The 22,140-nt window shown below is 39.3% G+C and overlaps 1 protein-coding gene across 1 annotated transcript; it reads right to left on the bottom strand.

Annotated features, from left to right (window-relative positions):
• Positions 1-14,642: 14,642 nt before the first annotated feature.
• nsun3 (NOP2/Sun RNA methyltransferase 3) lies at positions 14,643-21,379 on the bottom strand. The gene is made up of 6 exons (XM_037760406.1): positions 21,068-21,379; positions 18,631-18,737; positions 18,038-18,543; positions 17,582-17,736; positions 16,891-17,012; positions 14,643-15,505 (listed from the first exon to the last, which is right to left on the bottom strand). The coding sequence occupies exons 1-6, from the start codon at positions 21,233-21,235 to the stop codon at positions 15,169-15,171; spliced, it is 1,395 nt and encodes a 464-aa protein (XP_037616334.1). The 5' UTR covers positions 21,236-21,379; the 3' UTR covers positions 14,643-15,168.
• Positions 21,380-22,140: the final 761 nt, after the last annotated feature.

Genomic DNA, 22,140 nt, shown 5'->3' on the forward strand with positions numbered 1-22,140 from the left:
ACCTTGAACAAGTGTGATTTTATTTTTCTGTACAAACTAAAAACTCGTTATCACCCTTGTGAATGTGCTGCGCTCTGCCTGAGAACAGATATTCTGGTGTGTTTCTTTTGCGATTGGCAGGTCGTGTTGAAGAGGAGTTTATTTGACACACGAGTCTGGCAAAGTGATTGTGCACCGCCTGCACTGTGTGACTAAAATCTCCGAGCACCTTTTAATAATACATTTATAATTCATGATGATAATTGAACTACTTCTGTAGAACCATTTAGTCACCTGCATTATTCATTTAAACTAGCTGTGCATAATGAATGTGGCACAGCAGCAACAACACAAAAGACTGTCTGTTTATGTTTTCACACTTGGACCTACAGTCTGTTGTTGCCCCCAAGGCTTTGATATGCAAGTTGCTGTACTTGTTGGCATATTTCAACTGGCATTAATTAAAAATAATCTGACATTATCAGTTTAGGACGTAATATGAAAGGATGGTAACTAAAATGCTAAAGAAAAATAAGCCAAGGTCTGTAATTGTTGCTCCTGCTGCTTACAGATCATTGCTTGTGCATCTGTTCATATGAACATACTTTCATGTAAAACATCTGTGTGCACTTGCTCTGTAACCTCCTACAGAGCTGCTGTACTCGTACTATTTTCTCCGAGTGTGTGTGCATGTGTGTGTATGTAGCATGAAATTAGACACAACAGTTCAAAGAAAAAGACCCTTTGAGACATGAGAAAATTAAACATTAATTTCTGGTCCACGGTCTGTAGTTCAGTTAATGTTCAGCCAGTAAGAGTCTCCTGGAGCTTGTTAACAAAGACAAGTGCACATGAACGATTTCCAACGTTTCCAGTCACTCGTTATCTATTCTGCGGTTTGATTTACATATAAAATTGTACAATGGTAATAGCTTTATTGAATTCCCAAAGAATCATTTAAGGTAGCTCTATTACAAGATTTATTAAATATAACTTCAGTATATTGAATTCCCAAAGCCTTATTCCTCAAATATAGTACTTATTGATTTCAGGGAGAGATATAAAAAAGACCTCATTCAGTCCAGCTTTGATATTCTGGCCAATAGCCACCTGTCACATTGATGAGATCCACCTCCAGGAGAGAGAAATATGAAAACACAAACACCACCTCTCTGTCTTCTCAGCAGCTACACTCCTAGACTGGACAACTTTGGAAGATACTCGATTGATTTGTTTAACTCAGTCTGCCGAGGCCTAATTTTAAAGTCAGAGGAACTTTAAAAGTTATTTTTACACAGAAGGACTGTGGATTTTTTCCCACTTTTCTTACATTGAAGTTGCTTCAGCATCTGTGTGGACGGATTAGAGATCACAGTGACTGAACGCTTTCAACATACTCTACATATAGGATAGACCTGAAAACATGAGAACCTATCTTTTTAAATTAGTGTCCGTTTTTAAGTTTTAATAATATTTATTATGGACTTGTTCAATCAATATAAATCCTCGTCTTGATATTATGAGTCAGGGTTTAACATTTAAGGCGGTGTTAATGCTAATGGTTGCTAAGTGGCCAGAATAGACCTTTTTCACAGATTTTCTACATTTTGACATGTAACACAGGTATAAATATTACAATTAATGATGGCTGAATTGTTTTTAGTTTCTTCAGTTTCCTGCTATTCTTCATGTTGGCTCACTGTCACACTGTCCTGACTTACTGGGACACTTAAATAGAACAGAGCCATCGTTAATGTTATTAGTAACACCTGTGATTTTCCTACTACGATCAGTCTAAATTGGTGCTTTCAAATGGGGTCGTATTTACCGTGTTCACGAGAAGAGTCCATATGAACGCCCCCCTCTTGTGGTATTCACGACCTCGCAAGTGGAAAGTTTCGGTTAATTTTTCGGTGCATAATAAGTTAATATATTGTAATTTTAGTCGTATAGTGTTTTCCTTTGAAATTTAACAATATATCTGAGGAAAATGTTGATATTACCAAAGACCTCATCTTTTTCCTCTGTTATGTTATGTTACCCACTTGCTAGCTTGCTAAATTGTTAGCCTCTGTAGCTTCTAGACGCAGACAGAAATGTTCATATTGCTGTTGCTTAGCAGCAGTGTTATCACGACTTAACCACTTGAACGCCAAGCATATCGTGTGCACGAATTCCCATGTTGTAAACACAAACTCACGAGTTTCATGTAAAGGCAGCATTACTGGCACTCTTAAACAGAACAGAACCGTCGTTAATGTTATTAGCAACACCTACACCAACACAAGTCTAAATGTGTGCTGTGAGAAAGGCCTTTCATTCTGGTGAGTACATTATTATCATAAATGATAGAAATGAGGGTCAAATATACAAAAATAAAACCTCAGTTATAATAAACCAAAAATATCCTTCAAAACTTAGTATCACCTTGTACATTTATTTTTGTAACAAAATACTCATACTTATGTACATTTTAACTCCACAGCTGTTTTGTCATGAAATAAAACATAAGAAATATTCACAGTTCGGCAAAAAAACATAAAGAAATTTAAAAAAATCTGGCATCATGTGCATCCACATAGAGCGTAATCTCCAACATATATAAATAAATAAAAATACCTTAAAAGAAACAGATGTTTTGGCCAAATTCACAATTAAATCAGCACCTTATCACATCGGTAATCTAAAATAAGTAATTACAGGAACCCAGCAGTTTAAAAATATGTCTGTCTTAACAGTTTTAATATTTGACTCAACATTAAATGAGTTCATCATTTGAGTATATTAATGATTTATTGTTAATACTTACTATTAACTTGTCTATTGTATTCATTAGTTGGGTTTTACATTTAAGCAGTGTAAATGTTTATGGTTAGCAGTTCTACTTCTGGTTGCTATGAATTGCATGGCTGCTTTTGGAGGGTGATATTAAGTTTAAAGGCCCTACATACACTCAGCCCACCCACACAGGTGCTTTCACTTATGTTGCCTAATTATATTCCTCTCAGGAATGTGTGGACGGGTACAAACTGTGCTTGATCGACGCCTCCCTCCTTTCTTGTTTGGCAGCTGCACAACTTGTGTCATTCTTATTATCACCAAGAGTTCAGTGACATCTCCCAACATCAACCTGACTAAAAGTGAAAGTAGACAATTGACGAAAAGTTGAGTAATAACATAGAACATCCCAGTTAAGATGTACGGTTTTAGCAGGAATTGAAGAATAACATTCATAGAATCAAGTAATCATGTGATGTTTTAACCTTTTGTGTGTCAAATTTGATGAAATTGCAATAATTGATAACAGTAAAACACAGTAAAACAGAGAAACTATGCTAAAATAATGGGATAACAAGATAGGAAAATGAACTGTATAAACAGTATAGTTTAGTCAATCCAGGGCACTAAGGTCATGAGCAGCAAGGATTCATGGATTTACCAACACATCTAAATCGATATACAGTACGGGATGTTTTTTTTGCCCTCACATGTACAGTACAGCATGCATGAGTTTGTGTGCATATAATATGCAGCTGTGAGTGTGCACACTATACTGACAGCAGTAATAGTAAATACTCCTCCTTTCTCCTCCGTCTCTTTTCCTCTGGGTGGATGGTCTTGAAAATGTATGTTATGGGTCTTGAGTGCTGAGTGCACTTGTAAGTTTCACAAGAACATCAAAACACAATCAAGTCGTGTGGATCCCCGAGGCTCGAGGCTGGGAGCGAGCACTTAGGGGAAGAGAGGATTAAGGGGGGAGTGAAAGAAAGAGGGACATCAGAAATGGGGAAGAAGGATGTGCAGCTGGAATATAGATGCATGGAAAGGTTGGGATTAATGGCGTTCCATCATTTCATACTGTGGAAACCTCCTGATAAGATATTGCATGTTCATATCAGTTTTTATGGGAAGCTGAGTTTATGACTAGGCTTAATTGATTCCCTCATACATTCATTCAGTAGTTTTAACCTCCTCTGTTGTTAAGTACTGAGTTCACTGAATCGTTCCAAAGCTCAGCTGCAGTCCAGAAACCTTTTAGATTACAGGTGACACAATTCACCACTGAGCAGACAGCCAGAGAGCGGGATGAAGGGGAAATTAAAATTATTTTTTTTTTTAACATGGTCAAGAAATCCTGCTCCTTTTTGCTCACGTTTGAAGCCTGAGAATGAGGAATGGTAATTGAGCCATCACTCCAGGAAAGAGAGAAAGATGAATAGACAGCAGGGGGAGAGGCAAGTGGAGGGGAGAAAGAGTGACATAAGACTGGTTCACACAGAGAGAGATGAGAGCAAAGCTAGCGTTTCTCCTTTGAATTTTGTTCAGCTGGAAATCTAAGAGCTGCAACGATTAATCAATTAACCAATTAGTTGTCAACTATTAAATTATTCTCCAACGATTAATCGGTTTGAGTAATTTTTTTAGGAAAAGAAATGTGAATATGTTCTGGTTTCTTTACTCCTCTATGACAGTAAACTGAATATCTTTGAGTTGTGGACAAAACGAGACATTTAAGGACGTCCTCTTGGACTTTGGGAAACACTGATCAACACTTTTTACCATTTCACCAAATGGAGAAAGTGTCGATTTTATAGATCAAACAACTAATCGATTAATAGAGAAAATAATAAATAAATAGATTAATCGCCAGTGGAAAATAATATTAGCAACTACATTTGTATTAGCAAAAAACATTTGATGCTAAGATTATTACTGATTACTGAGCGTGTCTGATAAATCTTCACTGCTAACTGTTAACTGCTTTTTAAAATGACTTATTTGATGACTTAAAATAATGAAATGGCCAGTGGTTGAGGTTGGGTTATGTTGACTAAAAATTTTTATGTGTAGGTAAATTCCTTGAGATGGTTACATTTGGGTGTAGAAGTTGGATATTGTTATGTTTAGAGTAAGGTTAGACATGGTTTGGGGTTTCAATTATTGTGCGTTTAGCAGTTAAAGATGCTATTCATAATATTGATACAATTCAGCCACTAGATGTCGCATTCACTTCACAAGAAGTCGTTGCCAGTTCGTTGCACAACCTGCAACTCAGACGGACAGTCATATCAAGTGATGAATCTTTCATGGCAGAGTAAAAGACATGTATGCAACATAACTATAGATTTAGGTTGGACTACAGCTGTTGGTAGTTGATTTTATATAGATATGCCGAATTGTAATTTTATGTAATACCACGTGATACAAACGTCGTTATACTATTGGTTCTCAAGCCTTGTTAGAAGTGAGAACCGAACATCTGATATCGTCCACGGAGATAAACGAAACATTCATTTTGGACCCGTCAATTGTTTTTAAATTATTAATTCACAATCATAATAACTTATTTTAGGAAAAGCAATACTTTTATTCAGCACCTTTCTAAAAGCTCTGTGGATGTATTATTCATCTACATAAAAACGTTATCAATAAGACCTTTAAGTTAAAGCGTTTTATTGTGATAAATTAGGGATCATAATCAAGAACTTGTCTCTGCCTATAACTACTGTGGGATCCCTAAAAATGCTTCTTCTTCTGGTTCATTGCTTCTTAGTTTTTGTTTAAATCAAAGTAGAGCTGAAACAATTAGTCAATTAATTGATTGATCAATCTATAGAAAATTCACTATGTTGCCTATATGCATATTTGTATGCAGTACCGTATTGAAAGGTGTTTTTGTTTTGGTCAAGTTCAACTTGTTTATATACAGCCACCGCAAGGGTAAACCTGTCAGTGTGGCTGCGAGCATCATTTCATAGCAGTCTCAGTAAATCTTCAACTCTCTAACTGTGAGGATTGTGCTCTCTTGATATCATTATTTTTGTGTGACACTGGAAAAGCAATCTTGGCACCCGGCACAATGGATATTTGTCTTAATTTACCAGTTTACTTTATTGCCACAGAGAAATTTGTTTCTTCCCATTTTCCTGGAGCAATAACTGATTCAGAAGGGCCAGAATGATGACATGATGAAATACTTAGGTCGACTTCAATCCCAGATTTTTCTGATACCTTCATATATGAATTTATCCTAAATGGTTTACGTGATAATCTCATTGTGTGAAGTTATAATGGAGCATGTATTATTTATGGAAAACAAACAGCACGTTACATTTTGGTGCCTTTGTCAGAAGGACATTGGAGTGCTCCTTTTGCTGTCACCACATTTATTTCAGCTTATATGAATTTTAAATCTGTTCCTCATTTCATTTGAATGTACATTATTCCACACACACACACACACACACACATACACACACAGAGTATGATTGTGATTAAGGGTGTCCAGGCCTGTCATTAGACCGTGCGGTGTGAGGAAATGATGTCTCAGTAGACCTCCTGCAAAAGGCAGAGCAGGAGTTAAGACATTAATAGGCAGAGAAAAGCTATAGAGCATCACTGTCTACCTCTGTGCTGGGGCTGGCAAGATCAAAGGCTGACTCTGAGTGGGAGAGAGAGAGAGAGAGAGAGAGAGAGGGGAGGGAGGTAGAGAGAGACAGCCAGATACATAGACTCAGAGGAGGGGAGAGAAAAAGTCATCCAGCGACAAGGAGACCGAGAGAATAGCAAGTTCTGAGAGCACAGAAGGGACAGGGAGGCAGGTAAAGAAAAAATCGGCAGGGAGGATAAATAGAAGACATTTCCCTTCTGCCACCTGCCTTATTGCTGACTTCAGATTATGCGCTGCATTGGCCTCGGTGTCACCTCCTGTATGCCTTGTGAAATCCCTTGAAACAATGCAGGCATTCAACCTGTCTGGTCAGCACACTGACAACTGAATCATGCTAATTGGAGGCCTGCAGTGTTTTCATTGAGGAGTGAAGTAGCACACCACCTTGCACCGATTATTTAATTTTTTAAGCCACAGCATGGCTCTTTCAATGGAGATGTCAGTCCGTTGGTCGGTCGGTTCACCAACTTTGGTCCAGACTGAAGTATCTCGACAGCTATTGGATGAATTGCTGTGAATTTTGGTTCAGACATTCATGGACTGACTTTTCATCTAGTGCCACCACGAGGTTCAATTTGTCCATTACCTGAAAAGATTTCCCATCAACCTCATCTGCACTTTGTGTTTAGAGCAGTGGCCAACCTCCAGGTCTGAAAAGTGAAGCCAATGCTGAAGTGCCTTAAACTTGCATTCTTTCTAACAGCCAGCAGGGGGCGACTCCTCTGGTTGCAAAAAGAAGTCTGATTGTATAGAAGTCAATGAGAAAATGACCCAACTTCTCACTTGATTTATTACCTCAGTAAACATTGTAAACATGAGTTTATGTTCTCAATGTCTAGTTTCAAGTCTTCTTCAATACAGCATGATGTTCGTTTAGTAAATTATGGTCCCAGTCAGAGTTAAATAGACCATAAAGCAGAGTATACTTTAGGGCGTGTCTACCTTAGGGCTGATCCGAATGCTTCGAAGCTTCGACCGTTGCCATAGTAATCGACCTCCAAATCAGTATTCGAATGCTTTGTTTTTTTGTTTATATGTAATAATAAATGTATAAATCCCCAAATAGCCCATGAAATAAGGAATAATCCTACAACATCATTCATTGTTCATATTCAACATGAATTATTTTTAATTATTGTCAGACGGATATCGCTGTTTGTTTTGTGTAGAGGTGCGTGTGTGTACAGTAGTGCTGCAGCGGCATTGTCCTGAAGCTTCGAATACCTCCAAATATTACGACACCAAAGCTTTGAAGCCCAGAAAATGGTATTCGGGACAACCCTAGGCTACCTTGTGATTGACAGGTCGATACCACGGCATTGTCCGGTCTGGGAGTTGTCTGTGTTTTTGTCTTACAACTTTAACCCTTTCGCAGTGTTTTTTTTGTTCATGAAAGTTATTTATAACATTTTGGTCACCTAAAAATGTCTTATTCAGTGTTCGGTTGTACTTACATGTAGCTCCACCCTCTCATGTCACTTCTGGTTGCAAAAAGCCAAGATGGCCACGGCCAAAACGTCAAATTCGAAGCTTCAAAACGGCAGTCCACAAACCAAGGAGTGACATCACAGAGCTGCTCTTCTTTCATAAAGTGTCTGATAAAACTTTTTGGAATCCTCTAAAGCAAGATAGGCCTGTATTGTTTTGTAAGAAAACAAATGTACCAAACTTTATCATTGTGATATATCAAACTTCCTGAAGAAGCACAATTTGATTATTTCTGTAGCACAAGTAATCAGTGTAATTTCATCGGTGCCAGATTTCACAGGCAAACTGCCCAAGTGTTTATCAAAGTAGAAATAAATGGTGTGAAAAAAGTGAGAGGAGAGAGATGGCATCCTGCAACGCTTAACAGCTGCACACATTCCACTATAGTACGACCGGCTGAATATGAATAATAAATTTATTATGTAAGTGCTTAAGTGCTTACATAAAATGTGATGAATAGACTATTGAATATCCAATCTAAGCATTTTAAAGGTAGGCTCCAGGAGGGCTCCATTATTTCTGAATTACCACTTTGCAAACATGTTCTTAAATTGAGGAAGTGCCACCCATTTGATCCTTTGAATAACATTCCCGCTAATGTTTTTTTATGAAGTTTTAAACTGAAAGTATTGGTGTGAAATCTATCAGTTTTAATCAGCCCCTTCAAACCTCTCCCTCTCCCCCACCTCTGACTTCCTTTCCCCTTTTTTTCCCCTTTGGGTGAAGAATCTATTATTCATGCTTTTCCTTCACTCGGGGAGTGTCCACTTCAACAAGGTTTGAAGTCGGCAGGTTTAACAGAGGTGAAGTCAAAATTGAGATGAGGCAACTCAATCCGGGTGCACCTTTTTCTGGATGAACATTTTATTCTTGGAGAACACGTACCGCAGGGATCCATGCAGGGGTCAAATAAGTGTTAACACAGGGCTTCAGTATGTATGTGATCAAATCCACATGAACTGCAGCTATGGAGCTGGTTTACATGAGAAGTACTGGAAGGAGAGAGAGATTAAAATGACGTCAAACCGATAACGAAGCATGGAGTCCCCTGAAGGCACAGCGAATGCTTGATTTGATTATCACATGTTATGAAGTAGAATTTAAATTTATTTTGACAAAATTCCCCAATACGTTTAAAATGTAGCACTTTCCATTTAAACAGGAAATCATCTTCGGTTGTGGGTGGCAAATAAACCTGCTTTAGCTGTTTTTAAGTCTTTGGGGTAAGTTCATGTAAGGTTCAAGTCAAGTCTCAAGTCAAGTTTTTAAGACCAAGTCCAGGTCAAGTCTTTCAGCAAACTGTAAGTCAAGCTGCAAGTCTCTCGGGTCTTTTAATGCCGACAAATTAAAATGCTATGACATTGGGTTGTTTTGCTTTTAAATTTGTGTTAAGAATTTTAATTTTTTTGAATTTTATTTTTGAAAAATTAAAAATGTATATATTAGTGATGTTATTGTGTAAAAAGGCTGCATAAATTGACTTTTCCCTCACTAACACAGATTCTGTATATTTCACATAGGACATTGGTGATAAATTATCAGGTATTAATATTAGAAAACAGTAGAAGTAAGTACCTCAAATAATTGCAAGATTATTTTGGGCCGGTCAAGAGATATTTTATGACGAGGAAAAACCATACTGTAATTCTGCTATACATGTTTTTAAATCATGCTTACTTCTCAGTGTTTTGTTTTCCTTTTTGAGACTGAATGCTGTTCACCATTCAGCTTCTTTAACCAGACACAGTGGTAACAAGTGGAAAAGATTGTGAACCACTGTTTGAAAAGTTACTGTCTAAGTGGTCAAAGTGTAAACTCACGTCCTAAATTTCCTTAATTGCTCCCAGTTTTACTGATCTGCTGTTCCAATTTGCATTTCATTTGTGGAAAAGTGATGACTTGATACTTCAAACTGAAAAAAAGAGACCTGGTAGTTTTCTCTCAAATCCCATTTTGCTGCGAGACTGTCCAAGGCTTTTCTATAGTTTTTCTACGTCCCGATCAATGAACGTCGGGGCCGGGGTAATCTGTCCTGCCTTCAGTCCGTTGAGCCTGTGCTTTGTCTTCTGGTGCAGCTGTTATGGATGTCTCCATCCTCGCTGCTCAACGGGAGGAACGACCACACACATCTCTCCTTGGTGTAGTTCATCAGAGGCCACGCTGCAGTTAGTCCTGAAGTGCTCTTGTTGCTCGAGTGCTTTTTCTTTTTCCCATGAGTCCCTTTTGAATTAAAACAAGATCTGAAGAAAAGGTAAACTTGGATATGCGCTAGAAAACAAACATGGGTCAGCCAAGCATTAGCCACCTTGTGTTGCTTTTAACAATTTTAAGTATTATCCAACAACAATTCAACCACTATAGTTTTATCCAAGTAATGCTCTCTAAGACCCTTGTCACTCCAGTATTCATTTGCAGTTATTGAAACAAACAAAACACTTATACCTTTTTTATGAGTTTCTTTTGCATTTTTTCATTTGTATGCCAGACAAACAGTAGATAAAAAAGGATAGAAATATCTGTTTATTCACTTTCCTCTGGCGTTGTCTCTCTGTGCTGACATCTATGCCAACCAATGTCTCACCGGGCCATTAAACACATGAGAGGAACATTTCTTTCAGTCTGTCCTCAAATAAAACCCCTTATGTATTGTATTTGGATTACACAGAAATTTACAATTAAGTTGTACTGTCTTTCTCTCAAGTGTCACAGGTGGTGGTTTCACAGTTGCTGCTAGTTCATCAAGTACCTATCTAGCCAGAAGTTGGGTTGCACCGATACCGATTTCGGATCAGATATCGGGCAGATACGGACTCAAATAGCTGGATCGGGTATCGGTGACAATGGGGTCAATCTATTCCATTCAATTCTGTGTTTATATATTATATACATTATTTACTATAATTTTAATTCCTGTTGAAGTTTTGACCAATTTGTTGATGCATTAAAAAGGTTTACACTTGAATTGTAATTCCTGTTAATTTTGAAGATTTTTTATTAAGTTGCTGGTGCACAATTTATTATTTTAATAATAAATAACAATTCTGTTCATTTATATTCATGTAATTATGGTTACATTGTGTTTTATGTTATAAGTTAGGAAAGCAATGTTTAATTCAAGCATACAGCTTATTAATTAAACACTGCCGATACCCAAAGCCCGGGTATTACTATCAGTATCGGGACTGAAAAAGTGAGATCAGTGCATCCATAACCAGAAGTGGCAAGCTGATGACTTGCTAACCTCAGGTTTTCTTCACTCTTTGCAGTAATGTGTGCTTATCCTTGTGATCTATAATAATACACTCTTATTCTGGTAAAAAAGCTGCAGCCTCATTAACAAAACTCCTGTTTATTGTGTGCACATGGACAAACAGTCTGACTTGACTTCTATAACTATTCGTTCTTTGCAGACTTTTTATCCCTCAGAGATTAGTAGTAGTGTGACGATCAATCAAGAGCAGCAATCCTGGTCTCTCACTTCCACTAATGGAATATTGACAAATGATGACATTTGATATGAGTGATGGAAACCCCCAAAAGGTACTAAATCTATAGACCCACTTGTTAACTGTCTGGCACATTCAGTGTCAACCGCTTCAAGTCAAACATTCGTCACAAGGGGGAAGATATCCGATTGACAGTGTGATTATTGTGGGTTGACTCTGACAAATAATTAATTTCTAAGTCAGTGATGTTCTATAGAGTATCCTGTATATGAATAGATCATAATGTGTATAATACTTTACCAAAAAAAGCCACTAACTTAGTCTTTCTGCTGCTTGCTGAGCAGATCGAGTACAGTGGGTTCGAGAGCTTTTTCCTTTTGCTGAAAACAGCTGCCTGCTGCTGGAAACGGGGTTAATGAGAGCAGCGAGACTGAGCCATACAGTACATTTACTTACATGCTGTGAGGAGAGCTTTACAACCTACACATAATGCTAAATGACTTTCAGTATGACTGACATATATAGCTACTTAAATACTTCTAATGTGTTTTCGTCACTGTGTACACCAGTTAAATACTAATGTACATAGATAAAAATAAACAGCTCAGGCCAGATTAGCCTGTTTAGCTATAGTGTCCTTCGGCATTCAGGACCATCCAATGCTCCATATCTCTGTCTCTATACACTGTTCTATTTCCTCCTCCTCCCTTTATTGTCAATGACTAGGGTTTTAATGATTACATCTGGCGGTGCCACAAATTAATTCCTGCCTCTCTGGCAAAAAGCTGTTCCCCACCTGATTATGCAAAGCAGGCCTACATTCTCTCCCTTTGAAGTGGAGGAAAAGCTGCTTAGAGATTCTCCCCTTGAGGAAACACTGCAATACGGGGGAACATCAACAAACCGGAGTTCACAGAAAGGTCAGCAACATGGTTAACCTCAATGAAGCCCCACTTCATCTCCACATCCCGCTACTTTTTAAGTTGCGTTGATGTCGTGGCGGTGTAATGATGCACTTGTATCAGAGACTTAAGCTAATTTTCAAAGACACGCCGAGGTGCAGCGAATGTAGGACAGCCAATAAAAATAGCCATATATATAAATGCACCCAATAATACTTGGGTCTACTACTCTATGGCCACGCAGAGTAGTCGCATAGACTGTTTATAAGAAGTGGACGTAGTCACTGTGACATCACCCATTGGTTTGTGGACTGCCGTTTTGAAGCCTCGAGTTGGACATTTTGGACGTCGCCGTCTCGGTCATTTGCAACTAGGGCCCAATTCTAATCCGGCCACTACACCCTCCCACTCCGTGCTGGAGTGAACTTTGTTTTTAGTCACGCTCACAGCTCAATGAAGCACCCTTCTTTAAGGTGTAGGTATACTGTGAATAGAGCGGCAAGCTTAAGGACCAACTTCCCTCTCTCCGGCAAGGAAACTATAAATAAATATCAGAATCAGAAATACTTTATTGATCCCTGGGGGGAAATTGGGTTATGTTACAGTTGCTCCTAATCTAGAATAGAAATATATAACAGATAATTTATAAGAAAATATAAATAATATTTAAATTATATATACTACCATATACAGTATAACAGTGCAAATATTAATGCTGAAAAATGACATCTATGATTAAGTGTGTAAAAATGGAAGACTAGTATAAATAAATCTGAATATTAGTTTAAATGTAGAGTATAAATAAATGCAGTATTAATGCACAGTTAAAGATCATTATGGGGTTATAGCTGCTGGTATGGGTAAAAAATAATACATATATATGTTGTATATAAATATGACACACTTTGCAATCATATGAACATGTCTACCGTTTTCTAGACTAGACAAGGATATATATGATCCTAAAGACAACGTAACCTTTAAGTTGTTAACGTCAGTATAACGTTATATGTTATATGTCTCTTAATTTGAGCAGTTTACTTTTTTCACAAAAGGACGTTGTACATTGTCGGCAATGTAAGTCGTCATTGATGCAGACTCGCTGTTAGAGGGTTTCGTAACCCACTTCCACTCTCCGTTAACTGGTTTGGGATGGCACTTAATATGGCCGACTCTCCACGCGAACATGCAAATGAAGTGGAAGTGGGAGAGAGGGTGTAGGGGCCTGATTGGAATTGGGCCTAGAAGTGACACAATAAGGTGGAGTTAAGTACAACCAAGCACTGAAGACATTTTTAGGTGACCTAAAAGGTTATAGGTTACTGTCATGAACTGAAAAAAAGTTGTAAGACAAAAACACAGACAACTCCCAGATCGGACAACGCCGTGGTAGCGACCTGTCAAACACAAGGTAGCCACGCCCTAAAGCATCCCCTGCTTTATGGTCTATTTGACTCTAAATGGGACCATAATTTACTAAATGAACATCATGCTGTATTGAAGAAGACTTGAAACTTGTAATTGAGACCATAAACTCATGTTTACAAGTGAGATGTAGCGTCATTTTCTCATAGACTTTTATACAATCAGACTTCTTTTTGCAACCAGAGGAGTCGCCCCCTGCTGGCTATTAGAGTTTAAGGCACTTCTGCATTGGCTTCACTTTTCTGACCCGGAGTTGCCCACTGGTTAGTCAGTTGAAACCGGTGTGAGGCTCTTGTACCTTTCCTATTTCAGCAATCACATCCTTGACAGTATCTCACAGGCTCGCTCACAACCACCAGCCTTATTACACGTTTGAGCGGAAGAACACATAAGTGCCTTTGCAACAGCACACTCCGTCAGTCTGTTATGTTCAAAAAGGGTAAAAACATATGAATTCTTGTGTTATTGTCTACAGTTACTTTCAAAACACCTTTTCGACTTCTGGTCTGAGCAATCACACAGTCTGATGAAAAGCCACAACACTGCAATGAAGTAGTCTACTTTTCACTCAAGCATGACAGTCCACGCAGGTATAATGAGCCACTATAAGAGATGAAACTGCCCTCTCCATCACACTGAAGGGAGGGTAAGATGACAGATGGATGATTACCGCTAGTGAGACTTGAAGCATGTGTTAATTCTGAGTATAGGACAACGCAGAGAGGAAGAAAGAGAAACTGTGTTAATTATACCATTACTGCTCTTCCTGGTTATTAAACTAATCTCTCAGACAGGAAACTTTCAGCCTCCTGTTGAGTGTGTAATGTTGATGTGTTGACATTTGCAATACAGTTATGGCACTTAGATGTTCAAAAACAAACACAGGCCAATAAACATATCAGTCATAAGTGTTCAGATAGAAACTTTTAAATGATTCAGTGATGACTCAAGTCAGGAGGTAATTAAAATTTAATGAATGCAACCTGATTTACTGACTCAAGGCTCGGAAGATGGAGATTCTCAATGCGAGTGTCTGTGGTGCCAAGTCTTATAATGTCCTCTCTCGTTTTCTACTACCACTTAAAGAGTATTTAGAAACTAAAACTCACACTCACTAAGAGCAGAATACACTGTGAATGAATTTTTAATATGACATTGCAGTCTTATAGTATTATCAATGTTCAGGTGATATCATCTAATTGTACATCTGCAGTGTCAGTAGTTTCCATAAACAATAAATCAGGATAATAATAAATAAAAAGAGGGTGGGTTGCAAAAGCTCAAGGAAAACAAGTAAATCTGCAATTACTGATTGTTTTGGAAAAAAGTTGTGAACACAACATTATTATGTCAAATGTGTGTTAGTATTAGTTTGTTTCAAGCCAGTTCCATGAGGTACTTTGCATCTTAAAAAAAGGAAAAAGTGTATGTTTAGACACTTGTTTCCACATATCTTTTCTGCACAGGAGGATCCACACTATTCCCTTCTTCTAATCCGAGACAAAAACATGGGTCCCCAGGTCTTGCCGGGCTGAGGAACCACTAAAATCCCGAGTCTGTGGTGATAAGAGGACGAGGTGCCACTCTGTGGCTGCAGGGATGGCTTGTGAGGTGTCTGTCCATGAGCAAGGTGAGCAGGACTAAATGTGAAGTACTTTGATAAAGGAATGGCAACCTCCTCCCACAGGTCTTCGGGTTCAGCCTCGGGACAGTCGTTCAACACTGTCTCAACCACAGCATAGTTCTCAGAGCTGGACAGAGTGCAAGTTGAATAGACCACAACCCCCCCTGGACGCACCGCTGACAGCGCAGACCTGTAAAGAGTAGACCAATAGTTTACTTCATGATTTTACACATCAAAGTCTGTTTACAGGTGTTGGGAGTATGACTGCATATGTGAAAAAAGTTGTTTAAGCCCTTTGTGACTCCAGAGGGAGCTGTGCGAAGTCTGATAATTTGCCTCAGGTGACATCACTTGAGTCAGCGTCGGCTGGGTCTGAAGACTACAAGTTTGAAAATTGAAAAAATCTGGAGGTGTGGATTTAGAATGAAGTGAGACCTCATCTGTGCTTGAGGTTAACAGCTCAATAACACCTCCGAATCTCTGACTAACCTGTTGAGTTGCACTATGGGTAATGTAGGCGCCAGGTTTTGAAAATTAAGAATGCGTGGAACAAAAAGACGATATCTCCGGTTCTGTAGTCTTTAACTCTAAAGTAGGGGCTGCAACAAACGATTATGTTCATTGTCGATTAATCTGTCAATTATTTTCTCGATTAATCGATTAGTTGTTTGGTTTATAAAATGTGAAAATGGTGAAAAATGTCAATCAGTGTTTCCCAAAGCCCAAGATGACGTCCTCAAATGTCTTGTTTTGTAAATAATCTTTTGACTGACATCTGCAATTTGACCACATATGATACAGCCTCCTCTCAGAGTTGTCTTCGGTTGCTTTGACGTTCATATCTTAAAGGTGCTAAATACCGGATTGGGAGCATTCTATTGCTTCTCAATGGCTCTCAACATACCGCTGTTGGCTCACAGCTAACAGCACTAACATTGCAGATAACGGTGAAAGTGCTGACAGACATAACACCGGAAAGTGGGTGCTAGGCTTCTGCGACGACGACATCGGTCAGGACGGTGTTATCAGCAGTGCAGGGCAGCGGCCGTGACCTAGCCAGTGGGACACACTCACATGCACAAACATGCACTAAAAGCATGTGCGGCCGGCCCGGCAATGTCAACAAAGCGCGGAGAAGCTCGGATTACAGCACACACAGAGGGAGGGTGACTTCATTCTCTGCTCAGGTAGACATTACTCCTCTATATCTTTACATAGCAAATAGTTGCTTGATGCTATATTAATGCTCTGGATATCAAATTTAGCACCTTTAAAGAGCTGAATTGACAGATGATGCAAATTGCCATTCATCCTAATGCATTGTCACTTGACATCTCTTTTTGCAATTGTGATTATTCAATTAAGTCATTTTCTATAGTGTTTACATTATTCTGTGTGCAACTGTACAGCGCAGGGGAATATTTCATAATTCTTCATCTGAAACAAAACAATGTTATATTTTAGTTGTTTTTTGACCATCTTCACATATCCTGAGTTACAACATGTAGGAAGATAGGAGATTACAACAAGGGCAACACACAGCAGACATGTTTCTATGTTGGGGATTGGATTTACCTAAGCAGTTGAGCCTGGAGCGCAGGCAGCCTGCCTCTTTCCTTCAGTCTCTGTTCCCCCTGCTGGCTGCTGCCAGAATACAACCAGCTCCTGTCATTAGAACACGGAGCATCGACCAAAACCTGCAACACGGAGAGAGAGAGAGCAAGAAATGTGAGTCATTCAGAGTCAGAGAGTTCAAGAGTGTAATGGCAGCGAGAGGCAGAAAGGATCAAAGAAGAAAAAGCAAAAGGGAAGGAGTAAGAAAATGTAAATAATTAATGAATGTAACAGCAGACAAAAGCTGGAGGTCTGTAAAATAATCCAAGTACGTGTTGTATTTTCCAACACAAACTCTGAAACTTAAAACCTCAGCTGAAAATCTTCCAACAAATCTGTCCTCTATGCCACAACACGGTAGTCTGTTTGTACTTCTCTAATGCCTTTCAGTCTTTGTTCACTCTGTGGCTTACTCTCTGTGCTTTCGGTTTGGTACATTATCAGTCACTTTGAGTCCTTTGAAACCTCCCGGCCATTTGTCTGCCTCTTCTTGGCTCCTGTTTTGAATAAATGGTTGCTGGGCCGCTGGGCTTATTAGCTTCTGTTCAAAGGCTTGCTGTTCTCATTCATTTCTAACCACTGCCTTGAAAAAACTCAATTTGTTGTACATTGAAGCAAAATTCAAACCACAAGCTGACATTACTCCCCTCACCTTGTCATATATTCCTGCTTCACTTTGCCCAAAAGACCGTCCATCCTGTGCGGAAACGACCACTCTGCTGATCAGTGACTGAGGCAGAAAAGACTTCAGGGTTTTGGCCAGCCAGTCCCGTCTGTGAGGGTCTGGTTCATTACAGCAGAGGAGTGCTGGAACACAACATAGGACAGCATTGCTTATTATCAATATTCAATGCAAATAGGCTATTCACAGCAGACAAAATATTTCTTAGATTCAACTGCAACAACTTATATGCAAAGTACACTATAAATATTTAAGAACAAAGCTTAACACATTTCAACAAGATGTTTTTGTGTATAAATAATAGCTTTATTTTATGTTCTACCGCCTTGTGTTAAAAACTAAATAAATCCACTATCTTATACCTCTTTACTTGATACAAAACAAAAATCAAAAGTTTGCAAAGTCCTTTAGAAACACTTGTTTTACCTGGGGTGGCACACTGCATTATGGCTAAGGCTTTGCCCCCAGGGGCAGAGCAAAGATCCAAAACCTTCTCCCCATCTCTGACTTGCAAAGCCAGCACTGGAAGCAGGGAGGCAGCATTCAGGAGGTAGTACTGCTTCATCTGGCCAGGCCTGTAAGCCTGGGAGGGAAACCGCAGCGGGTACGGATGGATGTAACACTGTAATGTAGGACGGGGCAAACTGAGTGAAGGCTCTGATTGAAGGTCCTGATCGAGCGCATGAGAGGCGCTGTCCGGTTGGAGACGGGAGTCATTAGGAGGGCACTTGGAGATGTAGTCGGTTGGCAAGAGAGAGTCTTCTCCAGCTTGGTATGTTGAGGGGCCATCACAAAGCAACGTGGAGACACCTGCATGTGGCAGCAATGTGGAAAAGCCCTGTGATTGGAGAATCTGTGTGATGCCGGTCACAGTGCTGAAGCGGTTGAGCATGACCCCATACTGCCAAGAGGGAGGATCCAGGAGCACTGCTCTGCGGGAGAAAAAGCAATCCTGATGAAGGAATGGTACAAACCCTGTCTGTGTGTATGCTGCAACAATCATTTCAGAGAAAAGTTACCTTGCAGACTCCCACAGGCCGCCAAGTTCCTGACTGTACTGCTGGTCAAAGCGGTCCAGTACAGGCTGACATGAAGATCTTCTTTCTTTTCTGTGCCTTTTTTTTACCTGTTGAAAATGTTATCTAGAGATAAATCTTTAGAGGCACGAAAATAGGCAGCGGTAAACTCTGACAACGCTGAAGTTAGTTTGATTCAAGGCTGTAAGTCCTATTCATCATTTGGACCTAAATAAAGAGTAAACATCACGTAACCAAATCCCCCAAAATATCTCCTGATCAAGTGGTGATATTCTAATTTCCATCTCAACAGTTTACTGACCAAAACCTCTATTACGTACATTGTGGCTGATAGATTCAGCTGTTTCCCGACCAAATACTATTCCCTAAGCTTTGTCTGTCTGCTGCTTAATGTTATCCCACGCAGGTTTTTGTTGTCTGGCTGCTGCCGTTGCTTTGCCTGTTTGTCCTACTGCTTGTATACGCTACTCTTGTTCTGTTGTTGTATTGCCTGATAACCTACTGTTTGTCTGGTACTGTCTGTTGATTGTTTGCCTATTTGCATTTTTCTTTTATGTAATGCTTGTTGTCATATGTAACTTTTGATATTTCTTTTTAACCCCTACCCCCTTCCCTCAAGAGGCTTTGCCTTTTGTCAGGCTGCCGTTGTAAATAAGAATGTGTTCTAGATTGTCTTGCCTGGTTAAATAAAGATGAAATAATAATAAAAAAATGTATATTCTATTTTAAGGTGAATTTTCCCTTTAAGTTCCTGAACACAGGCTGGAAAAACTGCTGTCTTTTGTCTTGTACACTTGCTACCCCTGGTGGATATTGAGTGTAAAAGCTGTCCTGTTAGAAATGACTACAGGTATATTTGGTTAAAGAATGTAATGTCTAAATAAACAAGATAAGATAAGATAAGATATTCCTTTATTAGTCCCGCAGTGGGGAAATTAGCAGCGTACAGCAGCAAAGGGGATAGTGCAAAAAACAAGAAGCATCAGCTAACACAGTAAAAAAAAGAGCTAAACAAAGTGTAACAAAATATGAACCATTTAAATAGAAGGAAGTATAAAAATAGGAGCAGTATATACAGCATTGACAATAAACAGACTATTAACAAAATTGCACAAGTGGAAAATGATATTGCACAGTGAGAATGAAATGAAATTCCACCTGCAAATATCAGGATATGGTCAGTTTATTTAGGATACATTCATTACATGAGATTAAAGTACCTATTGTAAGTGGGCCAAAAGAAAGCCATAGTTTTCATATAATACAGTATAGTAGAAACAAATCCAAAACATATACAATATAATTCAAATTCTTCTTTATTAGCTCAGAATACTTTATACAATATACCTAAGTGACCCATACTACCCCATCTGGTGGGCAAATATTAAGCTGCTTTGAGCTTTCCCCCAGACGAACACATCTGGCCAAACGTTCATGAACTACTGGGGATCTATCTGAGCTCATATTCAAGCCACACAGACCTTTTCTTAACTTTAGCTGAGAGAGTAATACAGTATAGAGCTGCTGAAGAGAGGAGGACTAGAGGAGGACTAGTGGAGGACTAGAGGAGGACTAGAGGAGGACTAGAGGAGGACTAGTGGAGGACTAGTGGAGGACTAGTGGAGGACTAGAGGAGGACTAGAGGAGGACTAGTGGAGGACTAGAGGAGGACTAGTGGAGGACTAGAGGAGGACTAGAGGAGGACTAGTGGAGGACTAGAGGAGGACTAGTGGAGGACTAGAGGAGGACTAGTGGAGGACTAGTGGAGGACTAGAGGAGGACTAGTGGAGGACTAGTGGAGGACTAGAGGAGGACTAGAGGAGGACTAGTGGAGGACTAGTGGAGGACTAGTGGAGGACTAGAGGAGGACTAGTGGAGGACTAGAGGAGGACTAGTGGAGGACTAGTGGAGGACTAGAGGAGGACTAGTGGAGGACTAGAGGAGGACTAGTGGAGGACTAGTGGAGGACTAGTGGAGGACTAGAGGAGGACTAGAGGAGGACTAGAGGAGGACTAGTGGAGGACTAGAGGAGGACTAGAGGAGGACTAGTGGAGGACTAGAGAAGGACTAGAGGAGGACTAGTGGAGGACTAGTGGAGGACTAGAGGAGGACTAGAGGAGGACTAGTGGAGGACTAGAGGAGGACTAGTGGAGGACTAGTGGAGGACTAGAGGAGAACTAGAGGAGGACTAGAGGAGGACTAGTGGAGGACTAGTGGAGGACTAGAGGAGGACTAGAGGAGGACTAGTGGAGGACTAGTAGAGGACTAGTGGAGGACTAGAGGAGGACTAGTGGAGGACTAGAGTGCAGTTTTACAGGAGCTGTGACAGAACATGGCTGAGATAATAAAGCTAACAGCTAAGACAGGAGACAATATAACCACACTACTTCAGTCATAATCCCTCCCCCTGCTTGTTTACCTGGTTGTTGTGGTCTCCTTGTTGCTGGTTCAGCTGTAGAACAACATGTGGACCGGTGTGACAGTTCACCGACCTGCACCTCCTCACAGGAGTCGCTGTTATCCTCTGAGTCTTTGAGCAGCTTCTCCTCCATGAAGACAGATGTACTGAACACGTGTGTCTAGACATGAGGTCATCTATTTGTCCTGCTATATATATATATATCAGAGGACATCTTCATAACTGTTGTGTGCTGTTGTTTTCTTCTTTATCAGACAGTTCAACATACAGTACGTGCGTCTTTCAATTGCGTCCTCCCTCAACTCTGCCTGTCTTTCTTTAGTTCCGGATGATTTTTCTTCCGTTGCAGCGTCAGTATTTATTATTTAGGTAGTGCTTAGTGGTTAGTGGTTAGGTCAGGGGTCTCTCAGAAACCTGCGTCTCTTCAGCTCCCTGTGGATTTATAAACATGGAAATGAATAACTGTTCTTTTGTTCACATTTTCATTTTTATGTATCATTGTTGTAGGTCTATGGTAGGACGCAGTATTAGGGCCACACTGAGGGAAAATAAATACATCTGAGATTTCAAGAATAAAGTAATAATATTATAAAGTAGTAATTGTACGTGTTATTTTCTTTTTTTTCTCGTAAAGGTATGACTTTATTTTGGTAATTTTATGAATTTTATTCTCGTAAAGTTATGACTATTCTCGTAATATTACGACTCTTTTTCTCGTAAACCTATGACTTTATCCTCGTAATATTACGACTTTTTTTCTTGTAAACCTATGACTTTATCCTCGTAATATTACGACTCTTTTTCTCGTAAACCTATGACTTTATTCTCGTAATATTACGACTTTTTTTCTCGTAAACCTATGACTTTATTCTCGATATATTATGACTTTTTTCTCGTAAACCTATGACTTTATCCTCGTAATATTACGACTTTTTTTCTTGTAAACCTATGACTTTATCCTCGTAATATTACGACTCTTTTTCTCGTAACGTTATGACTTTATTCTCGTAATATTACGACATTTTTCTCGTAAAGTTATGACTTCATTCTCGTAATATTACCACTTTTTTTCT

The sequence above is a fragment of the Sebastes umbrosus genome, chromosome 2 (genome assembly GCF_015220745.1).
Source record: "Sebastes umbrosus isolate fSebUmb1 chromosome 2, fSebUmb1.pri, whole genome shotgun sequence".
Lineage (NCBI taxonomy): Eukaryota > Metazoa > Chordata > Actinopteri > Perciformes > Sebastidae > Sebastes > Sebastes umbrosus.

Coding starts and splice junctions, on each gene's coding strand:
- nsun3 (XM_037760406.1), bottom strand. CDS start 21,235: ATGTCTAGACACACGTGTTCAGTACATCTGTCTTCATGGAGGAGAAGC. Junction 18,544..18,630: donor GGCCTGTGGGAGTCTGCAAG/GTAACTTTTCTC, acceptor TTTCTCCCGCAG/AGCAGTGCTCCTGGATCCTC. Junction 17,737..18,037: donor AATGCAGTGTGCCACCCCAG/GTAAAACAAGTG, acceptor GTTGTGTTCCAG/CACTCCTCTGCTGTAATGAA.